The 27,823-nt window shown below is 37.5% G+C and overlaps 1 protein-coding gene across 2 annotated transcripts; it reads left to right on the top strand.

The window, feature by feature from the left end:
* The first annotated feature begins 1,745 nt into the window (after positions 1-1,745).
* Positions 1,746-27,823, top strand: LOC127649395 (receptor-interacting serine/threonine-protein kinase 2-like). Of its 2 annotated transcripts, XM_052134465.1 has the most exons (11): positions 1,746-2,418; positions 3,290-3,443; positions 3,588-3,743; positions 5,718-5,875; positions 8,591-8,640; positions 11,335-11,496; positions 17,760-17,845; positions 19,678-19,770; positions 19,890-19,983; positions 20,068-20,292; positions 23,152-27,823. In XM_052134465.1, exons 1-11 carry the CDS (start codon positions 2,228-2,230, stop codon positions 23,532-23,534), a joined length of 1,752 nt encoding a protein of 583 aa, XP_051990425.1. In that variant the 5' UTR covers positions 1,746-2,227; the 3' UTR covers positions 23,535-27,823. The 2 variants fall into 2 exon arrangements, with proteins under 2 accessions (XP_051990425.1, XP_051990426.1); XM_052134466.1 differs by lacking the exon at positions 11,335-11,496 and having other exon boundaries at positions 1,747-2,418; positions 23,152-27,821.

Here is a 27,823-nt window from a genome sequence, read left to right on the forward strand (position 1 = left end):
CTCATACATTTTTGAAAAACCTTTATAGCATTTTCTACAATAATATTTCAAACATTTAAATTGTCATGTGGTGTAACCAAGTGTTATGGTTATAATACTTTCTTTTCAACTTAAATACATGAGAGTATAAACAACTTCATCATTCATTTCCAAAAAGTTTTAAAATACATTTTTCAAGGAAATGTTTTATATACAGTACTGTGCAAAAGTTTTAAGCACTTGTGAAAAATGATGCATAGTGAGGATGTCTTCACAAAAAATGACATAAATAGTTTGATTTAATAGTATAATTTATCACTTAATGTCATAAAAAGTCCACTAAACATAAAAAACATAAATCAATATTTGGTGTGACCATATTTGCCTTTACAACAGCAGCAATTCTCCTAGGTACACTTGGACACAGTTTTTCTTGGTTGTTGCAGATGGGATGTTCCAAGCTTCTTGGAGAATTCACCACAGTTCTTCAATCTATTTTGGCTGTCTCAATTGCTTCTGTCTCTTCATGTAATCTCAGACTGACATGATGTTCAGTGGGGGCTCTGTGGGGGCCATGACATCTGTTGCAGGGCTCCCTGTTTTTAGCAAAAGTAATGTTTGGGAGTCTAATATTTCCTAGACACACTAAAGCTGAAGATATAAATAACCATCTTAAGACAAATGCTTTTGTGAAACCGGCGCCGTCATCGCGGCCAGCCCACCAGGAAATGTCCCAGTTCTCCTAATGGCCAGTCCTCCCCTGGGATGCGCAATTATGTTCCTCTCAAGTCACTTCCCCTCTTAAGAGCACATCACTTTATGGTTACCATCTTCTGCAGGACAGATTTGTTATTATTATTATTATTGTTGTTTTGAAACAAGAAGCATACTAGGAAATATGAGTTGATAGGCCTACATGTCAGTGTAAAAATGTAATTCAGAAGTTGCATTTCTTTGAAGTCTCTTTATTCTTAGAAACAGACCAAATGCAGATGGAAAATATCTTCTACTTTGGGATTTCCCTGTGCTACATCATAATGGAATCACCAAGGGACAACTGCACTGTTTTGAAAATATTTTTAAATATACACATACGTCATATACGCGTGCCTTTGGCGCTGCGTCGCGTTTTTAAGTTCAAATTAGTTAAATTAACCTTTATTTTGAAGACTGCCGAAATCAACACATTGAATAAGATTTTATAGTGCAAATTCTTAAACTTCCTAACGGTAAAAAAATTAAATAATAATAATAAAATCGAAACTAAATTAGCATAATAGCTGTATTTTGCATTAATTCCCGACACAACAATCGTTCAGATAACGTTTTTTTTTTTTTTTTTCAGCATTTATAAACCTAAATTCTATCTATCATATAAATTGAATACGTCTAACAGCTACAAAATCTACTCAAATGTGGACTACTTGACTGTGCGCACTTGTTCTTTTCTGTCTGGTGGATGTTGCAAGTTCAACCAGAGATTTTCTGCATAGACGGGCCACTTCTGTTTAAATGCATGAAAGATGGCCGACATTTCGTTCAACCCTCTGACACCCGGAAGCTGAAGTCACAGACGTGAGTTCGGCGTTTGATTTTTCCTCACCTTTATTCCGAGAAACCCCGCCTCCTCTGACAGGATTGGCTGGTAGAGACTCACCAGTGGTCTGTGATTGGATAGTTGAGAAGTCATTCACACGTCCGCAGCGAGTGATACGGTCAAAGGCGGGACTTGTCGAAATACGGGTGGTTATAGAAAAAAACATGCAAACGTTTCGTGTGTGGATTTGGTCCGACCCACTCACAATACGCCTGCGAAACATCTGACCGCGAACACAGCTACGTTTCGTTATCGACAAATCTCACTTCGCACTGATCTGATTTGTTTTTGTCGTTAACCTGCAATTTATTTAGCGGCTTGATAAATATATATTTATATATATATAAATATATATATAAAAAACGTTTTCTGCCTGTGGGCTTGTCTCCACGCGCGAGCTATTTGACACGTTTAATTTCCATCTGATAATTAGTAGCTCTTTTAATAAGGCTAATTTAGCTTTCCTTATTTAGTAGTTATTTAAACGCGTCCCAAATGCTTTTCTCGGGAACATTTAGTACGTAAATCGGACCTTATTCACAACATGTAGATAAATGCGCGTGCTTTTCTATCGCCTTGTGCTTTCAATTCCCTTTTCGTGTCTGACACTAAAACTAAACGGACCCGTTTCGTCTCATAATAACCAGAAGCATGGAGCACACCGGCTGCGTCAACATCTGCAGTCTCACCAGCACCTTACCGGTGATCCCGTATCGGAAACTAACGGACTTGCACTACATCAGTAAAGGAGGTTTTGGGACCGTGTTCAAGGCGCAGCACAGTGACTGGCGCACAACAGTCGCGATCAAGTGCTTGAAACTGGATTCACCGGTTGGGGAAAGGTGGGTACAGTGCAGAGTGATCTGTGCTTTGCTTTCTTGTTGATTCTGATACACAGTGCCTAAAACATTGTCAAATTATGTATGTTGCTGATCCGATCAGGGCATTTGTATGCTAGCTGTGATCCCTCCAATCTGTTATGGACACCAATGCTTGTATTTCCATGTCTTTTATTTCATGGCATATCATTGAAAAGTATACTATATTAATCTGACACAGGCTTTTGAAGTTGTGCATCACTTTACTTAAGTATGTGGTCATATAGCATGCTTTGTAGACGTACAGCAGTTGGAAACTACCGTTTGTGCAAGAGTCTTGAATACTTTCTTGGTTTGTTGACACCTATACAGTCAGACTAGAATAGACCAGACTGACAGCATTTGATTTGTGGCATAATGTTAATAACCACAAAAAATTATTTCTTGTCCTTTTCTTTAAAAAAAATGTAATTTGGGTTAAAGCACTTACAATTGCCCCCAATGTGTAAACATCACTGTTTCAAAAGTAAAGCCACAAGATGTAGGCCTTAATAATTTAGTGTGATAAACTTGCTTAACCATTTCTGTTCATCCAATTTTGCTACTTCATTGCATTGGTGATGTAATGCCATAATCCCTGGAACGGTGCAAAAATGACGATTTAAACAACCTTAAAGCTCAAATGATCCACATGTTTAAACAGAAGAATAAACCCTCCACAACTTGTCCCCAGTCACTTCCATTGTAAGGGATGAGTTGAAATAATTTTTGAGGTTATCAACATTATGCCACAAATTTGTCATTGTCTGGGAACCCTGATTCTCCCTGATAGTCCCTTTGTCTTGTCTTGTTTAGAAATTCCCCAGCTCTTGTCTAATTATTAACCCATTTGCAGGGAAAGAAATTGTTTACTAAAGGAAGCTGAGGTTCTTCACAAAGCTAGATTCAACCATATCATCCAGATCTTTGGGGTGTGCAACGAGCCAGAGTTCTTCTGCATTGTGACAGAGTACATGACCAATGGATCACTTGATGAACTGCTACATGAGGTAGAACTATACAGTCAACTTTGTGTTTTTAGTAATAATGACATAAGTACTTTTAATTTGCACAATGCAGTTTCATTTTCTCCCTTGTGGCTGGCATACAGGTTCTTGAATATTGATTCTTGTATTGTTATACTTGTGTTACAGAAAGATATGTACCCAGTGGTAGCCTGGACTTTGAGACTTCGTATTCTTTATGAGATTGCTCTTGGGGTCAACTTCCTCCACAATATGATCCCACCACTTCTACACCATGACCTAAAAACTCAGAACATATTGCTTGATGGAGAGTACCATGTCAAGGTTTGTTCATTTGGTCAAGCAGACATGTTGCTGGAATTGTCTGCGGGCGCCCCATTTTATTAGCTTTTTCGCTTATTCATGATATTTGCAGAGATCTTTTTTGAAGCTTAGCTAGCAAGTAAAAAGTTACCAACTTTTTGGAATATCTAGGTGATTTACTTGTGATGTATTGACTTTTGTTTGAAAACACTTGTTGGTATGTGAAACATTGTGAGAATGTGCAGACATACATATTTATCAGTATGTTATTTGTGACTTGTATGTCTTCCCATGTGTCCTACAAATGTTTTCAAATTCACAGCAATCCTTTTTAAACATGGCTAGACATTTTCATATTTATTTTTCAAGCATGAACGTCTTACCCCTATCAAGCGCCTCTTTCATACCCTTTTAAAAAAAACATGATATGGCTTGATGCACACATATTTCCTACTGGGGCCAAACGGATCAAAGGGTTTGCCTGTTTTTTAAAATAATCAATATAACTGTGTTTGTCACTCTGCAAAACCACACTTGACCGCTTCTACCAGGGACAAACACAATGAAAATGCTCATAAAGAGCACCTATTATGGTTTTTCAAATATTACCTTTCATGTAGTGTGTAAAATAGCTGTTTGTGAATGTAAAAAATGTCTGCAAAGTTTCAAAAATCAAAGTGCACGACGAAAGGAGTTATTGACTCCCAAAAGAAAGAACCGATTCTGAACAACTTAAAGAGTCATTAGTAATTCCAGACTTACTTCCTGTAAGTACATACTTACTAACTTACTTACTAACCTACACAATTTGGTAACAAAAAACTCGCCTCTGGTCTTCATTGGCTGTTCACGAACTGCTTTGACCCGCCCTCAAACACCACACTACGAGGTAGACCAGTCACAACCGACTGGGACATCTGGCCAATCAGAGCAGAGTAGGCTCTCTGAAAGGAGGAGTTTAGAATGAATGCTTTAGAACATATCATTGAACAAGTCGTTTTTGACACTGGGGAAAAAAAGGTAATGCTGCAATTTAAATTATGAGTAAATGAATGTGTTTTTTGACCTTGGATGCATGTAAATCTACCGTATGACACCTTTAAAACCAAATTAGGCACGTTTAAAAAACCATAATAGGTGCTCTTTAAAATGAATAATGCATTTATAAAATAATAAGAATAATTAATTCATTAACATGAAATAAGGCAGACCAACAAACCATAATTATGTTGGCTTGAAGTTGTCAACAAACTCTGTTTAGGGTCTTTAAAAATCCCTAAACCAAGACCAAAATTTTGAACACTAACTCTTTATAAAGCTTTCAAGCTACACTCACCAAACTCGGCACAGTCCTTCAAACTGTCTGTAATAGTATACAATGTCTTTTCTAACTTATTGGACTTGAGATTTTTACACAGCAAAAATCCCATAGGCTAACATCTACGGAATGTTTAAATGGGCCAATGGAATGCTCGTTAATTCAGACTCTAACTGTCAAAAATTCAAATGTGTACAAACCCACTCCAGATCTTCTTTAAGTTTCTCTGTATGTCTAATCTGTCTTACTGTAATGTCTGTGTGACGATTAAACTTCAAACTTTTAAAATTAGTTTAAACTTTCAAACAAGGCATTGTCAAGCAACATCAAAGTTTGTCTTGACAAACTTTACCAATCTAGTTTGCTACATACTATTGGAGACGGGTGGGAGGGGTCATTATCAGTTTGTGTTGTACAAAATGACTCATTAATATCATTCATATATTTTCCTGAAAGAGAACCACTGTAAATTAAAAAATCTGCTAGGAATTTATTTTGTCAACATTTAAGAGTTTTATCATATTTATGCCCTCAAGCCAGTTTTTAAAATGATAGTCTATTAACATGTCTTATAAAAGAATATAGATAGACAGACAGACAGATTGATCGATAGATGTTGCTATACCCTTTTGACCATCTGCTCTAAAGTGATTTTGTATGTCTTTGTTTGTGAATAGATAGCTGATTTTGGCTTGTCTAAATGGCGTCAGCTCTCTATCACTAAAGGGTCTAGCTCAAAACCTGCCGAAATGGGAGGCACCGTCATCTATATGCCACCAGAGGAATATGAGCCCTCCAAGAACCGTCGAGCTGATGTCAAATATGACATGTACAGGTCAGTATCTTTTATGCATTTGTAGATTCCTGTAAACACAGTTTTGACCGCATTGACTTCAGCCTGATCAATTTCAAACTATTCCTACACAGTTTTAACTGTACCTTTGTCCTGCTCTCTCAGTTCCTATATTTTCGGGGCATTCCCTTCAGCAGTTCCCTTCAACTTCAACTGTCCCTCTTATTGCACCATTACCCCAGTCTGTTGTTGACTCAGCACAGTTCCTGTCAGATGAGGGACATGTTTCACCTAAAAAGTTGAAGTGGTGAGGCCGGAAGTGCTGGACATTGAAAAAAATGGGTGGTGGTTACATTCATATTGTGTGTAGTCACAAATCCCTGTTTGGATTTTGAGAATGTTTGAATGAATTCCCAGAACACCGAGAGAGGCTGGGAAATGGAACACAGTAGATTTATTTTTAAAGGTTACTCATAGCTCACCAAAACTGCATCGAGAAAAAAACGTATGAATGTGGCCTTTATTTTATTCAGCCACTGCTCTGGTGAAAGGAAAAAGGAAGTGACTTATGTGATTATCCTCAAAATGTCAGCCTGTACAAGACCAATGTTGGGAAAGCTACTTTTAATCTGTAGTTTGTCAAGCTTTAAGCTACTCATAATTGAAAGTAGTTAAACTACATTGTTGGTACCATTGTAGCTATAAAGTAATTAGAGTAACTACACTACAAGCCACCAACAAAAAGTAGCTAACAAAATTGAAGCAATTTAAGGGTAGATTTGGCAACATCCTTAAACATTTTTAAAACTCTTAAAATATTTGTTATTATTGTTACTAATAAGAACAATAGTGAGCAGAATGTGAACAGAAATGTTCTAATACTTTAATATAATTGAATAGCATTTGACTAAATTGTATATGGCTTTGTAAAGTTATTGTAAAAAATATAACAATATTATTTTGGATGTGGCTACAGAAAAGACTTTAATCAGTCGAATGAACTGATTCACCAAATTGAAATGATAAAGTGACTTCCCAATGCTTCATATGAGATCAAGAGTGAGGTGAACACATTTGTTATCTCAGTTTGCTCGTTTGTAAAGCTACGTGTTTAAAAAATAGCATTGCAGCATGTACTTGTTTGAAGAAGTAGATTTTTAACTGGAAAAGCTAACTAAAAAAACTCTATTTTGAAGTTAAGGTGGGTGCACACTGTATGATTTTTGCCATGATTCTGCCATCTGAGACAAATTTCGGGAATCCTTAAGGATTTCTCTCGTCGCAGGGCAAAATCGGCAATCTCACGATGTTCAGTGTGACATGTTCACAGACGGCCGATTAATAGCCTTTGAGATGATCTTCAGCCTCAAATACTGGCAGTGTCAGAAATTTAGCATCGTAGCCGTACAGTGTGACTGTTATTACGACAGGATAAGATATTCCGCTACTCTCTCGCACCACTGTAGCAACATTTGTGCCCAGTTATCACTCAGCTCAAGCACTTTCAATGTTTTTTCTTCTTTTCATTTTATATAAAATGTTTTAATAAATACTTGGAGAAAAGTGTAACACCTCAGCAATATGAAAGCAATATTCTCTGAATTATATACAGAGCTTACAAAACAAAAATAAATGAATGATTGCATTTTCTCGTTATTTGTCTTTACATTTATCATGCAATTTCTTTACAACGTTATTATAATTACTATTTTACTTTTAATAAATTTACTGTAAGCATCTGTAAACGTCTTTAGTTAAGATTCACATTACTCCAATTTTATAAATAAATAAAATAGAAAGATTGAACAGTTTATACTGGGAAGTATATATGGGACGTTTTAATCCAAATCAGCAAACACAGTTTGATACAATTATAGAAATCTACGTCTTGTTTGTGCATCATCCATAGGGAATTTGCAAGTGTGATATATTATCAGCATTTATGAATTTTCGATTATTTGCGTGGCCGATAGGTTAGTAATCTAAAAAAGGAGAAAGACGGACTATAACCTACCTTTTTTGTTTTCTCCAATGTGAATGGGGAAGTTTGTAATTTTTCATCCCACATGTCTTTTTATTTCAACAATGAATATTTGCTTGTGGTAGTTCATTACTACTGTAGGCCACCTCCCGCACTCGCGTTATTGTCAACATCTGTAATTTCCTGTATTTGTGATCTAGTGGTCTTTTTATGAGCCTATTTGTCAAAATCCATCTTTCTTGTAAATGTTAGCCTATGTTCATGATGGAGTGGTGTTGGAGCAATGGAAATGCTGATGTCCTGACTTTCAGAGAGAGAAAAAATATGCTCCTCAGTGGTGGGCAAATTTCGCCGTTTCGCTTCTATTGCACTACACTCCTGTAACGTGAGTCACGTTCACTGATCGTGATGATTGGGACCAGTCGGCTACTATGTATATCGTGCAGTCTGACATAATGTTGCACAGTGTTCCATAGCGATATCAATGCGTTCATATCGTACAGTCTGATAAGCAACAATCGTGAAGGACTATTATAAATCGTGCAGTGTGCACCCACCTTTAGCTGAGCAACTGTCAATCTACTGGAACAGCGCTACTTTTAGTTCGTATCTAGCCATGTCCTTAAGTTTTCTTATCTTAGTGTAGAGGGCACGTTGAAAACATTGGACTGATTGGAGAGTGTTTTATCCCGGAAGGGGATTGCCCAATGTGGATGTAGTGGCAGCATGGCAGCATTGAAACCATTCTCTCATCTGTTCTCTGCTTCCTCTTTCAGTTACGCCATCATCATGTGGGAAGTGCTTTCGAGGCGGATACCATATGAAGGTAGGTTACATTGGCCTTTCATAGCTGTTGAGCTCCATGATTGATAGAAAAGTCTGCCAATTAATTCTGTGATATTCACATGGGGTTTTGTTTTATTGAACTCGCATTTTATTAAAATGTGAATTTTTGTAAAATTACCATTAAACTGTATAATTGACAATTGACTCAGGCAAGTGATTTCCTACATAGATGTGCAAGTTTCATATCTCTCGTATCATCTGCGATTTCTTTCTTCTTACATAATAAAATAATCAACATAAAAACAATCTGTCATTTAAAATCTAATATTTACCTGGAAATATACTGAATGTTTAAGGATACTCAATTGCAGGGTTGGGAGGGTTACTTTTGAAATGTATTCCACTACAGATTACAGAATACATGCTTCAAAATGTCCTTTGTAATCTATTCCATTAGATTACTTATCATCAGTAACTTAATTTAAATACTTTGGATTACTTTTTCAGAACTGGCAGATTTTTTTACTTACTTTTGACTATTAAAAGCATGAAATAATCTGCCAGTACTGTAAAACAAAATACGCTTGTGTAAAAACGACATGCTCTGAAAAAGCCTAAATAGCTTTTCAAGTAAATGCAATGGCTAGATGCATCTAATGACTAGAAATACCATTTTACTATGACATAATGCTTAATATTAAAATGAAGATTTACACCAGGAACTATTTCTGATTCTACAAACTTACAACTTCAAAACCCATCAGTGTTTATAACAACATCATCTTCTGATCATTTGTGGATTCTGTTTATAGAATGAGGCAGAAAATCTGTTCTTTGTAGCTTTCTATATGATACTACAATGTAACCAATGTTGCCCATTGGTTAGTATTTCTCATAAAAGAATCCTTTATTCTGGTTAAAAAAAAAAATGGCCAAACCACATAAAAATGGGGCATACAAAATATGAATAAATATTTGAAATACTTTTATGTTAATTTAATTAGTTAATTGTAAAAAAAATGTATTTGATTAAACTTTTCACTCTAATTGTTTCGTTGATAATATAATTTATATTGAGGAAAAAGTGTATGAAATTAGAAAAATTCAAAGTATTTTCTCTTGTGGAGTCTTGATTGGCATTGTATTTATTTGGCAAGTCTGCTTTGTGTCAGGGTTGTTTATCAGGATGTGATTTTTCTGGATTCATCTAGAATTCAGTTTTTTCCAACATAAATATGTGACCCACGTGAATTCTCGGTAAGCTGTGCATTCTCTGTAACAGTACGAAGCACTTGTCAACCAAATGAGTGTCATTCACTCTTAACAATTAGAGTTGCTATTGTTAAGAGACAATTCAACCGTTATGGGCGTGATCTTTGCAGTGAAAACTTGAAATTTTACATGTAAAGCATTCAGAGCCAGTATGTTTAACCATTTGTATGTACAGACAGTGTCCAGACAATAGGAAATGTTAGACAAGTCTAAACAGAATTTTTTTTTCCAGTTGTAAAAGAGCATTTACATTTAGAGGGAAAAACCATCCAAAACCCTTTGAAATCTGCAGACTTTGACCTCAGAGCTATTGGGATAACCATCAAGGCAGCATTGTGGATTGAATTAAGATTGAAATCACGATATGGCCTTGTACGATTATTAAATTGCAAAATGTTGTTGTTTTTTTTAAATTCTGCATACATTTACATTTATGCATTTGGCAGACGCTTTTATCCAAAGCGACTTACAGTGCACTTATTACAGGGACAATCCCCCTGGAACAACCTGGAGTTAAGTGTCTTGCTCAAGGACACAATGGTGGTGACTGTGGGGTTAGAACCTGTGACCTTCTGATTAACAGCCCTGTGCTTTAGCCACTACGCCACTACCACTCCCAACTGTATTGACCGCTTCAGTCAGCGACGCGTGAGCTATCAGCTGTGTGCGGAACATGCTGAGCAGTGCAATATGATGTGATCCAACATTTTTATCATATTACAATTCAAATCACAAAGCTTGTGAAAGTGATTCCTTCCCAAATGTTGGCTATACACTCACTGATCATTTTAATATGAACACTATGGCCCTAATAATGTGCCCAAAGTGGTTTTCTGCTGTTGTAGCCCATCCGTCTCAAGGTTTGAAGTGTTTGACCCATATCTGAATGATCTTATGCACTGCTTGCACACGATTGGCTGATTAGATAATCACATGAATAAGTAGGTGTACAGGTGTTCATAATGAAGTGATCACTGAGTGTAGATTTCATGTCTTCTACACTCTGTTTGGGTGGTTTTGTGCTGAAAAGTAGCTACTGCTTATCAAGAATTAATTTAATAAAAATGTGTAAAACTAAGTTGATGAAGTAGTCGTTGTTCGGTACATTTTCGTGCTTTTTTTGTCCTGTGCCAATCACATGCCTAGTTTATTTTGTAAAAATAAACGAGTGACAATACATTATCTCTTACATATGTACGTTTGGTATTAGTTGGGCAGATTTGCTCAGTAAAATGCAGCTGCATGAATTATAAAGAACTTAAAAACAAAAGCACCACAATTGACATACTCGGCACTAAGCTGTGGCAGAATTTGCTGAGTCATGTTTTGATGCATAGAAAATTATGACTTGTATTTTTCTGGGTTACTTCCTTAATTTCTTAAATGACAGTATTATAATCTATCCAAGCAGCATTCATTAATTCATCCTATGACATTTTCATTTTTTACTCTTTGTGGTCAGAGGCCACCAACCCCATGCAGATCATGTTCAGTGTTTTGCGAGGATCTCGGCCTGATACCAGTCTGGATAGTCTGCCGGCAGACATACCCAGCAGAGAGACCCTCATTAACCTCATGACCTGCGGCTGGACCACCAACCCTGATGAACGGCCTTCCTTCCTTAGTGAGTGTCAGCCTGCACATCGTGTTATAACAATGTTATTCCTGATGTCACAATCCAGAGAGTGATCTGTGCTTCTGGTTTTTTCATAGGATTCATCATCTAACCACAACTGTGTCAATGTAATATGACTTTATTGGCATTTGTATCAGCACATGATCTGGCAGTTTAGCTTTAGGCAAGGCAAGGCAAGGCAAGGCAAGTTTATTTATATAGCACATTTCATACACAATGGTAATTCATAGTGCTTTACATAGAAGAGATTAAAATAAGAATAAAATAAAATACAGTACAAACAGTCGGACACACAGTGGCACAGTGCTCATTCAGTAAATGCACAGCTAAACAGATGTGTTTTGAGTCTGTATTTGAATGTGACTACTGTAGGAGCACATCTGATCTCTTCTGGAAGCTGGTTCCAGCTGCGGCTGGCATAATAGCTAAAAGCAGACTCTCCTTGCTTAGAGTGAACCCTTGGTATTTCTAGCTGATGTGATCCTAATGATCTGAGTGATCTGTTGGGTTTATATTCAGTGAGCATGTCTGCAATATATTGAGGTCCTAGCTAGTGTTGTCAAAAATATCGATATTTGGATAAATATCGATACTGAAATATCTGAACGGTACCAATACTAATTTCCCTAAGTATCGATACTAGCCGAGCTGTCACTTTCACTTCTCTCCAAAGGCGCGTTGACAAACACCACACACACTCGCACTCCTCTCATTCGCTCTGGTTAAATAGCAAAAGTGAAGTGAATGTAAAGATGGCGAGTGCATGCGGCGCCCCCGCGACCAGTTTTGTTTGATAAAGAACACAGCAGGAGTGCTATCTGGAAATATTTTTGATATGAAGCCAGACATCCCAAGTCTCCCGGAAGTTCCGGAGTCTCCCGTATATTGATAGCTTCTCCCTGATGCCCGCAATTTAGTTCAAATCTCCCGAATCTATAGCGCACATGCGAGACAGAACATACTGCACGCATAACATAGATAGCGCGACACAACATACATAGCGCGTGCACGCAGAGAGGGAGAGAGCGAGAGACCTTATGAAAGCTAGTCAACCCCAACCCCCCTTGACGTTTAAGTATCTTTTGTTGACATTGAGATTGGATTTGATTTGACTTGGAAATACAAAAGATTGCACTTTTTATTTACTTGCACTTTATTGGTTTTTGAATGTATGGCAATCTGAGAGGCTTTTGAACAAGTGCAATACCTCAGGACATTTTGTTCATGTAAAATATACCTCATTGTCATGTTCTAGACAGTTCTACCCTCTTAATATTGTGGCAGTTTTTTTCTCTGTGGTATCGAAAATGGTATCGAATATCGATATTTTTCAAGGTATCGTATCGAAGTTAGAAATTCTAGTATCGTGACAACACTAGTCCTAGCCCATTGAGTGATTTATATACCAGTAATAATACTTTAAAATCAATCCTAAATGTAACTGGGAGCCAGTGTAAAGACCTGAGGACTGGTGTGATATGTTCATATTTTCTGGTTCTGCTCAGAATCCTGGCAGCAGCGTTCTGTATGAGCTGCAACTGTCTTATGGTCTTTTTGGGAAGGCCAGTGAGGAGTCCATTACAATAATCCACCCTGCTGGTGATGAAAGCATGCACAAGTTTCTCTAGGTCTTGACTGGAAACAAAGCATCTAATTCTTGCAATATTTTTCAGATGATAGTATGCTGATTTAGTTATTGATTTGACATGACTACTGAAACTGAGGTCTGACTCTAGAGACACACCAAGATTCCTGACTTGATATTTAGTTGTTCGACCCCTAGCGTCAAGGTATGCATTCACCTTGAGAACTTCATCTTTGTTTCCAAACGCAATGACTTCAGTTTTGTCTTTGTTTAACTGAAGACATTTTTGGCACATCCAATTGTTAACTTCATCAATGCATTGGCATAGGGAGTCAATGGGGCTGTAATCATTAGGTGATAGGGCTAAGTAGATCTGTGTGTCGTCTGCATAGCTGTGGTAAGCAATTTGGTTCTTTTTCATTATTTGGCTCATTGGGAGCATATACAGGTTGAACAGGAGTGGCGCACGAATTGAGCCTTGAGGGACTCCGCATGTCATGGACGTCCACTCAGACTTATGGTCTCCTATACTCACATAATAACCTAAGTATGACCTGAACCATTTTAGGACCATCCCAGAAAGCCCCACCCAGTTTTCCAGCCTGTCAAGAAGTATGTTGTGAATGACAGTGTCAAATGCAGCACTGAGGTCGAGTAGTACCAGTACTGATAATTTGCCTGTATCAGTATTTAAGCGAATATCGTTTATTATCTTTATGAGCACTGTCTCTGTGCTGTGATGCGATCGGAAACCAGATTGAAAATTGTCAAAGTATCCATTTGAGTTCAAGAATTTGTTCAGCTGATTGAAGACAACTTTTTCAATGATCTTGCCTATGAAAGGAAGATTTGAGATCGGTCTATAGTTGCTTAATATGGTCTTATCCAGATTGCTCTTTTTCAAGAGGGGCTTGACAACTGCAGTTTTCAGGGAGTTTGGAAAACTCCCAGAGAGAAGTAAGGAGTTTATCACTTCTAGGAGATCTGCTTCTAAACAGTTGAACACACTTTTGAAAAAAGATGTGGGAAGTGCATCAAGGGCGTAGGTTGATGTTTTAAGGTGCTGTACGGTTTCTTCCAAATATTTTGCCATCAATTTCTTTGAAATCAGACATAGTAACTACTTTCTCAGGTTGTGGTTTGATTTGTCTGACCCCAGCACAACTCAAGGATGTGCTGATCACCTTTCTGATATTATTGATTTTTTCAGAGAAGAAAGAAGCAAACTCACTGCACTTGCTGTCTGAGAGCATTTCACTGGGAATCTGGCTTGGGGGGTTTGTCAGTCTCTCTACAGTCGCAAAAAGAGTGCGTGTGTTGTTTAAGTTGCTGTTTATAATATTCGAGAAGAAAGTCTGTCTAGCTTTGCCTAGTTCCATATTAAAAGCATGGATGCTGTCTTTGTAGATGTTATAATGGACTACAAGTTTTGTCTTCCTCCACATGCGCTCTGCTTTTCTGCATTGTCTTTTCATATTTTGCACTGTTGTTGAGTTTCTCCAAGGTGCTTTTTGTCTGCCACTCTTCTTCCTGACTTTCACAGGAGCAATATCATCAATTACACTTTTAACTTTTGAGTTAAAAGAATCAAGGAGAAAATCAACAGAGTCAGCAGATATACTTGGTGTTAAAGATATAGCCTTCATAAATAGTACACTAGTGTTCTCATTTAAGCATCTCTTCTTGGCAGACACAGATCTAGCTTCAATGGCAGGAGAGATCAATATATCAAAGAATGTTAAAATCTCCAGCAATGGCAAAACAGTCAAACTCTGAGGTAATTGTTGATAACAGTTCTGTAAAGTCCTCAGCGAAGGCTGGAGAGTATTTTGGTGGCCTGTAAATAATGATAAGTAAAATGCGTGGAGGACCTTTTAACACACTACCCAGATATTCGAAAGACGGGTAATTCCCAAATGATATTTGCTTACATTGATAGACATCTTTAAAGAGAGCATCTAAACCCCCACCTCTCCTACCTTCTCTGCAGACACTCAAATAAGTAAAGTTAGGAGGGGATGTTTCATTAAGGACTGTTGCACTACAGCTGTCTTCTAGCCAAGTTTCATTTAGAAACATAAAATCCAGGTTGTATGTGCTTATTAAGTCATTGACTAGAAGTGATTTATTTTTAAGTAAGCGGATGTTTAAAAGTGCTAACTTAACAGTCTTACTTTTTGTCCCCACATCAATCTTAGTTTGGCGTGTAATAGGCACCAGATTAGATGGGTTTGCTGAACGGCTTTTGAAGGCCTTAGACTTTCTATGATGTAATCAAACAGCAATAGAGAAAGATACAGGCACACTGGGTTCCCGCTTGTTTTGTAAACATTTGAGAAAGTTACTGTTATCATAGCGGGGACCCTACACATATCACTGAGAGCTGGTATCAGTTGTTTTTGGTTCACCTCGAGCAGATGGAGGAGGGTGTGAGCCCTGGCGTTGTGGCAGAGGACGAAGAGCTCTCACAGGAGGAGGGGGAGGGCGAGCTGGGCCCGCAGGCTTTGGTGGTTGAGGGGCCTGCCGTTTTTTGCTTGATATCTGGGGGCTTGCAGCAAAAGAGTGGGATAGTTTGGTACCAGCATAGACCAGTTCTTCCATTTTATCTGAGAAGCACAGATGTGGAGATGCTGGAGAGAGGGATAATGTGTCTGGTGAGAGGGGCTGTTGCTCTGGTGTTATCGGAGGCTGTAATATGCTGTCCTGGTTTCCCTGGGTGTTTTCCAGAAAGTCGTCCTTGGGTGCTGAATCTTGGAGCAGTTCTAATATGTCACAGTCTGTCTGTGGTGAACTTTGTGGACAGGGCTCAGATGAGATTGTGTCCGTGAGCAGAAATTGTTGTGACTGAGTGGTGTTATCATTGTCCTTGTGTGATTTGTCAACCGCATGTCCATTCAGGTGCTGAAGTGAAGTGGTCATTCATACTGGTCCTGTGGTCATTCATACTGTGTCCAGGTGTGTGTGTGCCATTCAGATTGAGTGGATTGGCACACACTGCAGAAGGATGATTGAGGGAGAAGTAGATATTGTCCTTTAGCACTCTTGAACCAAGTTTGTTTGGGTGGTGGCCATCCTGTCGAAACAGTTGCCTCTGACTCCAGAAAAGATTGAAGTTGTCTATGAAGTTCACTCCTTTTATATTGCAGGTTTTTTGCAGCCATGTATTAAGCCCAAGCAACCTTGAAAATCTGTTTGTTCCTCTTGCTGGAAGTGGTCCACTGATGAATGTTTGAACTTTCAGTCTTTTAAGTGTTTCAAAAAGTTCATTGAAATCCTTTTTAAGGAGTTCTGACTGCTCTTTATGAATATCATTCTTCCCCACATGAATGATGAGTCGATTTGCAGTCTTATGTTTCATCAGAATTTTCTGAAGTTCCCAAGTTGTTGCTTGTGGAAGGCAGCATGTAGTTGTATCACTGCTGCTAATGTTTCTGATTATGGAGTCACCCACTATCAGAGTCCTGGGCCCGGCTGCGCTCTGAGCTGAATGCCGCTGTCTGCTCGACCTTGAGCGCCAGTTAGCACCAGTGTTAGCTACTGGCTGATTCAGTCTGTTTTCGATCACATTCATCACGTTTGGGGATTCCTCATTCATTAATACTTCAAATCTGTTCTCAAGATGTATAGGCGGTGGTAGGAAACCAGTGTTTGCAATCCTTGTCAGAGCCGTATCTGGGGTAGAGGATCCTACTGCGGCAATATGTGATGCTCGTGACAATCTGATGTCTCGAGTGCCATTTGGTCTCGCTCCCTGTTTGTGCCATCGATTTGTAAGTCGATCGGCTTGTTTCTCTACACTCAGTATGGCCTGTCGAGGAGCACTAGATTCATGGGACTCACCGGCTGTATGCTGAGTGCGTCCATGATGAAGCTCTGTTGTGTGTTTCGTCTGGTTTGGTGGTCCTGTAAGTAACTTTGTTTCAAGAACTGCAATCTTTTGTAAAAGTCTGTGGCAGTTAGTGCAGCAAGTAGATTCCAGAAGAGGCATTTTCTCTTATCCTTTTGAATGTAGGCAGTTGTGTTTTTCCTTCCCTGGAATGAAAACATTCAGTGGGAGGCTGGTTGGATAAAAGAATTATATATTATTTTTATTTTATTATTTTTTTGTAGTAGTAGTCCAAGCTTTTGAGCATTGTGCTGATTTACTTAAGTTAAAATTAGTTGATAAAAGGAGATAAAATATAAAAATATAAAAGCGATAGAGCAAAGTGCGGAGCAGTAACCAAGTGCGTCCGAACAGTAGCTGAGTCAGGAAGCCTACTTTAGAAATTAGTAAATATTTTGACATCACTTTGTTCGTCTAATCAAGATTTCACCATTTCAGTCTTTGTTACAATGTTTAGATGAAGATGGACCAGGGTAATGAGAAAATAGCTGTGTGCACAGACATAAAGAGCAAAAGGGTCATCAGCATGTGTCACTTTATCCAAATAGGCACGATGAGTATCTGAGCACTAATTGTTCTGTAACTCGAAGTGATAGCAATGATCGATTATGAAAACACATGAATTATTACTTTGTTTTCTTACGATCAAAGAATTTCAATTTTAATATTGTGATGATATGAGACACTGAAAAAACTGAAGACTGATGCATGTATAAAACTTTTTATCCTCTAATGCAATGTAGACAGTGTCTCAAAATCTTCCTTGTCTGTACCTTGCAGATTGTCTTATTGAGCTGGAGCCCATGTTGAGAAGGTTTGATGAGATTGATGTCCTAGAAGCAGTGCTGACAATCAAACGGACGAAAGTAAGTCTTTAAAAGGATTAAACTCACATTGCATTTGTGTTTTAAAGCAGTCACTGTTGTTTTATATAAATTTTAGATATGGCACACAGAGTTCTTTGACACACATCTTTTTGTCAAACACTTGAACTGTCAGAACATTATAAGAATGTACAGTAGTTCTGCCTGTTATGCATTGTAATCTGTCTTGGCATTAGTTTTATCTCTGGTTGGTAGGTCACAGACAGTGGTGGAAAGAGTGCTGATTTGTATTTTTTTATTTTAGTAAAAGTACTGCTACTGAAGAAATAATTCATTTGAGTACAATTAGAAATATTGAGAAATATCTATATATGACTCAAGTAAATAAGTAGTTTGCCTAAAAACTACTCAAGTAAATACATTGTAAGTTACTTATATATTTATATATATATACATTGAAAATTATATTATATATGCTTCCTTTTTTAGAACACAGACATTTTTGTGCTTTCACCAAGGATGCATTAAATTGATAACAAATACTGCCAAAATCATTAATTTCAAATTATTATTACGGTTTGAAATAATTGTTTTACATTTTTTTGTTACCCGTGATGGCAGACATATACGGTGTCACATATTCCTTACAAAAGCATTCTAAAATGCTAATTTGGTACTTAAGAAAATTTTCTTATAATTAGAAACATTGAAAATGGTTGCGCTATCATGCGGAAATCACAATACAGTGGGTTTTTTTGCATTTTCGGAGGTATTGAGTTCTTACAAGTTGCTTTAAACTGCAAGTAAAATTTTGGTTTTAAAAATGGGGCAAAAAGAAACACATCTCTCTTAAAATTCTATTTTCTCATAAAGTCTATTGTTTTAGAGAGATGAAGGCTATTCCATGTATTACTGTTTTGAAAAAATAATCTTTAACCACGTTAGAGAGGGAAGTGGACGGTCAGATCCACACAAAAAGTCAAGTAAATCAGTCTCTAGTTTGAAAAACAGACTCCTCACCAGTCCTAAACTAGCAGCTTCTAAATGCCAAAGACCTGCATTGCTGCAAGAGTATTCTTGTACAAACACAAATACATTTTAAGAATACAACATTTAATTAAATAGAAATAACAATTTTTAACATTCTAAATGTCTCTAAATCATCTCTAAACTACATAATGTGCATTGTGACTGAAACATTCCTATTTCAGGTTTATTCTCATTCACATATGTCCAAAATTCTTCGACATACGTGAATGAGAATAAAATAAATATAATGCAATATCATATGGAATATCACACAGTGTTTAGTGAGAGATATGATTGTTTCAAAGGCTAAAAGTGGTTGTTATGAATAGTATTATTGTATTACAATTGTAATAATAATAATAATAAAGTCTTAATTAACATTAAGGTTATTTTACATATTGAGATGTTGTTATTATTATTATTATTATTATTATTAACTAAATTGTATAATTTGGTTATATTATGTTTTTTGATTTTTAATATCTTCTTTATACAACATTCATCTCACGTTTGGCCTCTAGCCGGTGAGAATTTCCTGAAAGATAAACAGCACAGGGTAGGGATGTACAGAACAGCACCATGAGCGATAGTGTTACCCACTAGGACAGTTATTTTGAATAAGAGTGAACGGTTACGGAAATTAATGCAGGAGTACAATACCGAACTGATGCGGATTGATAGAAGTGGACAACCCGTCTTAGCACGCGGTGGTGCGAGGAACCGGATGGCGGGTTTGAAAAATGTACTCCAGTACTGTAACGAGAGTAGTTGTAATTCGTTTCTTTCCACCTCTGGTCACAGATTACTTTATAATTGTGCAATTTCTTTGCCTTCCCTTGCCCCAGTATATGAGGCCACCAAATGGCTGCTCATCAACTCATACAAATGGAAAAAGAATGGAGGAAAAGACTGTGAAGGAGCTAAATGTCCCCTGGCCAGTCAGTTTCAATTCTTTATCCTATCTTTTAAGTCCAATGTTTCTAAATGATTTAGCATTTGACCATAGATCAGAACTGTCTGGTAAGTGCTTAATATTGTTATTCTTGTTACATGACAGGACAACAGTTCCACGTCTGGATCAGGCTCCTACTCTTCCCAGGAAGCAGAAATGTCCCATCCGGGCTTCCTTACTATATCAAGTCCCTCTCAAGGCAGGAATCATTACTTTTTTTTTTACACATTTAATCTAATCTAATTTTCATTAGTTTACTGCTACTTTTGTAAATTTACATCAGGTCTCTCAGCTGCTCCGGGTGTACCAAAGTCATCATTAATGTCCCTTCCACTGGATTCTCCAAAGCCTCTGGTGGACCACTGCTCTCGGAACAACCTAAGCCCTGAGTACCCGACGGGCCAGCTTGGGTCTGACTTCAACATACCCATCAAACCACATACGCCCCAGACTGAGAGCGACCTTGCTCTTGCCATACAGCCACTCACCCTGCAGCCACATCCACAAGGTAACCACACTTTCTTTAATCATACCCTGAACATGTGAAATATCTGCATCTCCAATGAAAAATAAACATGTGAACAAAGAACAATTTAGTTAGTCAAAATTGCAAAGTTTCAGTAGTTGATACCAATATAAATGAAATTTGATGATTTTTGGTACTTCAGACAAAACTGAAATCCCATTATAGGGCCATGACACCCACTGTTTAAGCAGAGTTGAACTCTCACCACAGTTTAAAAAAAAAAAAGCCAGCCAAAGTGGGCGAGATTAACAGTGGAGTGAGGGGATATGTGGGAGTGAACAAAACAACTGTCTGAATTAGTCATTCAGCATTATTTAACTAATGCAATTAACAGCATAAATTCTCACAGTTGTAAAAAAATGCACAAATACATTATACACTTTTGCAAGCTCACAATTAGTGTTGTCAAAGGTACAAAGTCGATACTAAAATAAAAAACTCGTAACAATACCAGTGTTTTCTGTAGTACCGAGCACCGACTCAATCCGATACCTGCAGAATGACAGACACACGACAGTTATAAAATGTTCATTTTGAGCATGTGCTCTGTTACTCCTTACACTGAAATGGACAATTAATCAAGTTAAAATCATGACATGTCCTAGTGTGATTTATTAAACCGCTAAAGGCTGCAATCTTAATGAGGAAGAGATACATACTTTGAATGTATAAATCCGACCGCTCATACATAGAGAATCATTCAAGACAAGTTGTATGAGATGACCGAGCAGAGCACTAATCTACTGTGAACCACACAGCACATGTAAACATTTATATAATTAAATCACAGCATTTGTGCTTTAATCTCTCAACTCAAATGCATTTATATCACATTTAAAACAACAGAGTTGACCAAAGTGCTTCACAGTAATACAAATTAAAAATGACCACATACACAAACACCTCAAAACTGTGTCCTACATTTCATTTGTCAGACTCTAAGGCTTTAAATATAAAGAGATTAGATTTCAGATGTGACTTAAGCCTTCAATGATCACACTGGGCCATGAACTGTTTTTCCAGAAAAGTGAAGCTTCCGGCAAAAAGCACACGTCATAATAAAAGCACGATTCATAATAAAAGCTAGAGCCCTGCAATTGAAGAAATTGTGACAGAAATAAGTAACAACTGTATAGTAAAATGTAATATTCACTGGAATAATAATAATCAAGCAATGTTTCTTGATTAATTTGGAAAAAAAATGCAAAAACATGTTGAAAAGTTCAATTTTCACCAAATTTTAAGAATTAATTGATTAGACACCATTTTGATGATGAAATTAAATTAAACTTTAAAATCTGGATTTCTGAAAAATATTTATTAAACTATAATTATTAAAATAATGATTAAATTATTAAAAATGACTAAACTGGTATGTTCCGTACCACATTGTCTTATTAGCATATTTTTGCTGTGGTGGCGATTTTGATATCGAAAACCATGAAATTTCACTGGTATCGGTACCGACTACTGAAATGTGGGTACCGTGTCAACACTACTCGCAATACATTACACATAATCACACTGGTCATTTTATATCTGTAATTTTATGTGCAAATAAATGCCAAGCCATGTACTCTGTATTGAAAATATGTGAATGTATTTTACACTTTAAAAACATTTAAGAAGACGTCCCAAGACATTGATTCACAAATATAAGTGCTTAGATCGGTTAAAACACTCACATTAAGGGTGCTTTCACACTTGGTTTGATTGCACAAGCTTGTTTCTTCCCCCCTCCTTCTCCCCCTGCTGGTCTCTGTTCACATCCTATTATTTGGGTCCAAATCGCAGCCCGATTACTTCATCAGCGTAAGAGCAGCAGCTGTTTACCACTGTATCTAGGCAACAACTATGGAAGACATCAGCTTCACTCTGCTAGTAAAGTATCAGTCTGTTTGGATTTACCACTTAAACTTGACATGCACAGAAAAACACTTACATTTGTTCCTGCATTTCCATCAATGTCATGATGTGAAAAATTTTAGCGTTTGTCTGTAATGAGCACACGGATGCGTTGCAAGAGATATGAGCTGCTCTCTGAAGGGGATTTATTTGGAGATAAGCAGAACTGAACTTTGACAAACTCTGGTGCACACCATAAGTGCTAGTGTGAAAAGAACCCTAAAGATGGATGGGTGAGTGGATGGATTGACCGATCAATAGCGTTTGTGTCTAGGACAGTCAATGTAAAATGCATCTCAAGCGAGCCCCAGAGACAGTCCACCTCTCCGCATCTCCAAACACTCATGCATTTGGTGCAAACATTTAAAAGGTTTTGCCATCGATTGAAAGCCTGGCCTGTCCCTCTGTCAGTATTACGGGGAGGATATGCAGTGGACACTTGCAGCCCGGTACTATCAACACCCACAACTGAAGCGCTTGATAGTTTGCGTGGTCTCATAGGATAAGTCCACGCAGTCTAATTAATAATTATGAGACGCTGATGACGCAATGATGCACTATAGAACAATGAAACGTCACATCCTGTGAAGTTGAATTGATGTAGATTTTAAACCCGGAAGACAAAAATAGCGCAAAAAATCCCTAAATCATAAAATCAAAACATAGTGGCCAAATAAATCATTGAGCGGATTCAAATCATTGCGATATTCCCGATATTGCTTAATTTTATATTGCTTTTATCATCATGATTTATAATGTGAATATTCGATATATCAACCAGCCCTATATGAATGTCAACATGACCAAAAGTTATCACCATAGTAGGATTTGTAATCTCGCCACCCACACACCGTATTGAGTCAATTCTATGGATACCATAAAAAGAACAGTATTCATAGTTAATTCTTAATGTCCACCACCTGATTATATCCACAGATCTACCTACAGCATTGGACTCTCAAGGTCCTGTCGCTCGCTGGATCGCATCAAGACGAGAGGACGTTGTGCTGCAGATGACAGAGGCGTGTCTCAACCAGAGTTTAGATGCTTTGTTGGCCCGTGAGCTGCTCATGCGCGAGGATTACGAACTGGTTGTTAACCAACCCACACGTACCGCCAAAGTGCGTAAGCTTCTAGACACCTGCGAGCGGCATAACGAGGATTTCTGCCATGTAGTGGTGCGTAAACTCCAGGACAACAAACAGATGGGGCTCAAGCCCTACCCCGACCTCAGCACCAGCAGCCCTCCACCTCCCTATAGCGACCACAGCTCCCCTTTTCTCTCCAACTCCTTCAACAACACTCGAAACATCTTCTGACCTTCTCCTAATCTGACCCTCAATCACTGCTTTTGAACTGGAGAAATGTGAGTCCTCTTTTCAGTTTATGATTCCGCTGAAGGACGGTTCATGTTCACATGTGCTTACATTATTTGTGCTGCTTAGCCTTTACTTTGTGGGTCAGGACAAGTCTTGGTGGTTGAGAGGTTGGTACTCGTGACACTTTGTATGGTATGAACTTTTGAACAGTTGAATACTATGGCCAGCTTTGGTCAAATGACCGCTTTGCCATGGCAAGATAGACTTAAATGGATATAGTTTAGTACAGCTCATGTTGACTATTAGGTGGAGGCATTGGCTTAACTTGCCTACATTCTTGATGATTGTGGCTGTCCCACAATGTCATGTTTAAACTTGAATCCACCTTTCAAAAGAATCTGGTTTCTGCTACCTTGAAAGCAGTGAAACACTTAAAAGTGTAGTTCCCTCAAAAATATTTGTCATAATTTACTCACCCTCATGTTTTTGATTTTCTTTCTCATGTGGAACACAAAAGGAGACATTTTAATAAATATTCCGATCCGTCTTTTCAAATACAGTGGCAGTGGATATAGTGACTCAATTTAAAGCTTTAAAGAGGACCCAAAAGTATCATAAAAATGCTCAATGCTGCATAGTCATACAGGTTTGGAACAACATGGTGAGTAAATAATGACATACTCTTTGGGTGAATTAACCCTATAAGGAATAAATCCTTTCTCATCATTAGCATCTTCCATGCCAGCACATTTTATAAAAACGTTCAGTCCTATGAGGTAATGACTTTCCACCCTTTAAGGGAACATCAGCATAGCTGTGCGGACTTGAAGAAAATTGTGTGACTCAGCAGATTCTGTCTTCCTTTATGTAAATCAGAGCTTGTTTTTCTCACAGTGAGACTCAAAAAAAAGTCTGGCGGTTTTGACAGTTGTTTGTGTTTGATGTGATGTCAGTAGGGGTGGGCAATATGACCAAAATCTTATATCCCGATATGAGTCATTTTTGTCACGATAACGATATATATCACGATATACTAAACGTTTTCTGGACAATCAATAAAAATTGGTATATATATTAAATAACCATATTGTAATGCCTATTTTTGGAAATATTTGTATTATTAGCTTATTATTATTCTAAGTGTTGCTCAAGAACCTTAAAATCTTCTCAAAGCAATGCAACAAAGAAAATAAACACTTCTTGAAGAAAATAAATATGAAGAAAAATTCACTTTTTGCAAACCAAATGAATTAATAAATAAATGACCGAATTAATATGGAGTTCATCTTTTGGCTTTCATAATATTCAGATTGCTTTTATTACGAGTGATTATGGTCGTGCAAATTAATTTTTTCTGCACCCGTTTTAATAAGAAGCTCCTCTTCATTTTCTTGACCTGTTTGGGAGTGATCCCGTTCTGTGGAGATTTCTTTCCCCATTTGGGGTTTTCCTGGGTCTAAATCCCACGCGTGTGATCATGGTGTGATTATAGGCACATAAGCACATAACTGTTAATCAGAAGGTCGCTGGTTCGATCCCCACAGCCACCACCATTGTGTCCTTGAGCAAGGCACTTAAATCCAGGTTGCTCCGGCGGGATTGTCCCTGTAATAAGTGCACTGTAAGTCGCTTTGGACAAAAGCGTCTGCCAAATGCATAAATGTAAATGTGATCAGGCTATGAGCTCTCCTGTCTCTGGAGCACAAATATTGGAAAGCCTGCTGGACTCACGCACGCACCTCGGAGCTCCAGAGACAGCACGCACCACAGTCACTTGAAACATTCACGTGTCAGTTGAGAAGAATAGTTTGCACTTTTAAATGCCGGTAAAACACTGTCCATGTGTCTTAAATTCTCTGTCTCACGTGAAGCCCTGCCCACTGATAGTTAAGGCCATGCTGTCCACGTGGATATTTACATATCGCGATATACACAATATAGCAAAATCTCTATCGATTGACTCTTTATATCATCGCCACAATATATATCGTCATATAGCCCAGCCCTAGTGTCCAGGTGACAGTGCAATTTGTTAAACAGTGTACAGAAACAGCTCACTTTCATAATAGTTTCTTCAGAGTTCTCTTTTAGGCTTTTATATCAGCTCCTTTTGGTTCAGTCTGTCGGCATCAGCAGTAAATTGGAGAATTGACCACTCTTGTTTTCCAAAAGTAATCTTTACCAGCTTATCATCAGAAAAGTTTGATATTGAGACAATGTGATGTGTCAGTCTTTCCTTGCTTTACATGTTTTGGTAGTACTGTAGCATTCTGTTCATAAGCAATACTATACTGCAGATACAATGAAGTGGACTATATAATGGAACGTAGTCTGGCCAAGGTCAACTTTGTATTTGCAAAACCACACCCCAGTTAAATTTTGCCATTCTCAAAGCTTCAAGCATTAATTTATTAAAGCAGGTAAGAAGTTTGCCTCACCTACCAATCTTATCGGGCGTATACTTGGTCATAATTAGTCATAAGTATTGTGTCATCTCTGCAGAATGGTGAGTCCCACAGAATGGTGAGTCCCACAGAATGGTGAGTCCCACAAAAACATTTGAAAATCAAAAGAAAATGTTACATGTTTTTAGTCATTATGCAAATGCAGCTTTTACCTTTTTTAAGGTGTTTTTTTTTTTTATTGGGACTTTTACCTGACATTAGTTGTCATTAAAATAATGTCACAATGCAGAAAATCTTAATGGTCCTAAAATAGCCTCCATTTTTGTCAAATGTAATTTTGCATCATTTTCTTTTGATTTTGATGTGAAATATGGCATTGACATGTTCTTGACCAGTTGCATAAGATTCACCCAGCCTGATATGCACTGTATTTAATGCGGTAGCCTGTGCCACTGACTCCATATGTAGAACAGTTTACAGCACTTTCCATACATGTAATAGACTTAAGCATTAAGAAACTATATGAAATATACAGAGGTTACATCACCACAGCTGGGTACATTTTCAAAAAGTCTTCTTGACGCGTTTATCAAGGAACTCAAGAACAAGTAATACCTGACAAACGTTTTTGCTACTGTTTATACAACACAGTTGCATGTTCAGACCAGCAGTTTTCCACTTTGGTTCTTGAAGATTTGATTCAAAATGAATATGCTTCCGTTAAGTCTCATGCCAAGTGTTATTAAGTTAAAAGTTATTTTAGAAACAAGCAATGCCCTGAGTTGGCACTGTAAATACAGGCTCTACTTATCTTTAAGCAGAGCACAAATATAAATTCCTGATAATTAATTATATTTGAGACTGCTTTGATTTTCATTTTGTCGTGTCAACTCAAAACACAGTCTACAGACTGAGCCAACCTTATGCTTTTATGAATCAAGTCTTCGAGAAACGTTTGGCCTTTTCAGTCTTTTTTTTTTTTTTTCAGTGTTGAATTCATTAAAAAGGCTTTGAAATTCCTGTGATATTGATTTTTGCACGATGCTTCGCTGTAGATGATCCCTCTGGGCAAACAGAGTCAGTTTTAGAGACCTTTTGTAAGCTGCAATTTTGGGCTTTGGATTTCCTTCGGTCTAATGCAGAGACAATGGTAGAAACTGAGTCATGGTGTCAAAAGACACCAGTCTTGTCTTTTGTTGATCAGTTGTTTTCATTGAATTAGATCTCTAGGAATTACTTTTTTTATTACAGATATTATTATTATTGTATTATTTTTTGGTACCAGTTACAATCAAGAGTGTGTACAAACTGTTCTTGTTTTGAATATTTATTTATAGAGTCATGGCTAACTTTTAGTGATTATTGACATGTATCTTTAATGTTTTTTAATAGGCTATTGTATTTTTCCATATAGCTTTTCATTTGAACATGTCATTATAATGTTTCAAAGTGCTGTGCCTCTGAATGGCCGAAACAGCCTGTAATGGTCTGGGTGCAGACGACGCTGCGTGTTAACACTTTCAGTCATATCACATTTTTAAATGTTATTTAAAATCACACCAGTTACCATTTTAGTTGCAATGTCTGTACTGCTGATATCTACCAGTGTTCATTCTTGCCTTTGAGCTGTTAGATTGACGACAAATGTCTTGTCATCAAAAATGAAATATAAAAAGACAATAATGTATAGCTTATGTAGCAGTGTACAAGTAGCAGTTCTCTGGTTCTATGTGATGAGGGACTTCCACAAATGTTAAACGTTGAAGTGTTATTAAAATGTGTAGAATTTCCTGAATATGTTTGTGTGTTGTCTTATTTTGTGTTACTTGATGCGCTCTGAACTCTGCCAGAACTCCGTGTACACAATAACAGGTACTATTACAG

This window comes from Xyrauchen texanus, chromosome 9, assembly GCF_025860055.1.
Source record: "Xyrauchen texanus isolate HMW12.3.18 chromosome 9, RBS_HiC_50CHRs, whole genome shotgun sequence".
Taxonomy (NCBI): domain Eukaryota; kingdom Metazoa; phylum Chordata; class Actinopteri; order Cypriniformes; family Catostomidae; genus Xyrauchen; species Xyrauchen texanus.

Bases quoted from the DNA above. Each gene is read 5' to 3' on its own strand.
- LOC127649395 (XM_052134465.1), top strand. From the start codon at position 2,228: ATGGAGCACACCGGCTGCGTCAACATCTGCAGTCTCACCAGCACCTTA. The intron at 3,444-3,587 runs GTAGAACTATAC...CTTGTGTTACAG, and splicing joins TTGATGAACTGCTACATGAG to AAAGATATGTACCCAGTGGT. The intron at 20,293-23,151 runs GTAACCACACTT...TTATATCCACAG, and splicing joins CCTGCAGCCACATCCACAAG to ATCTACCTACAGCATTGGAC.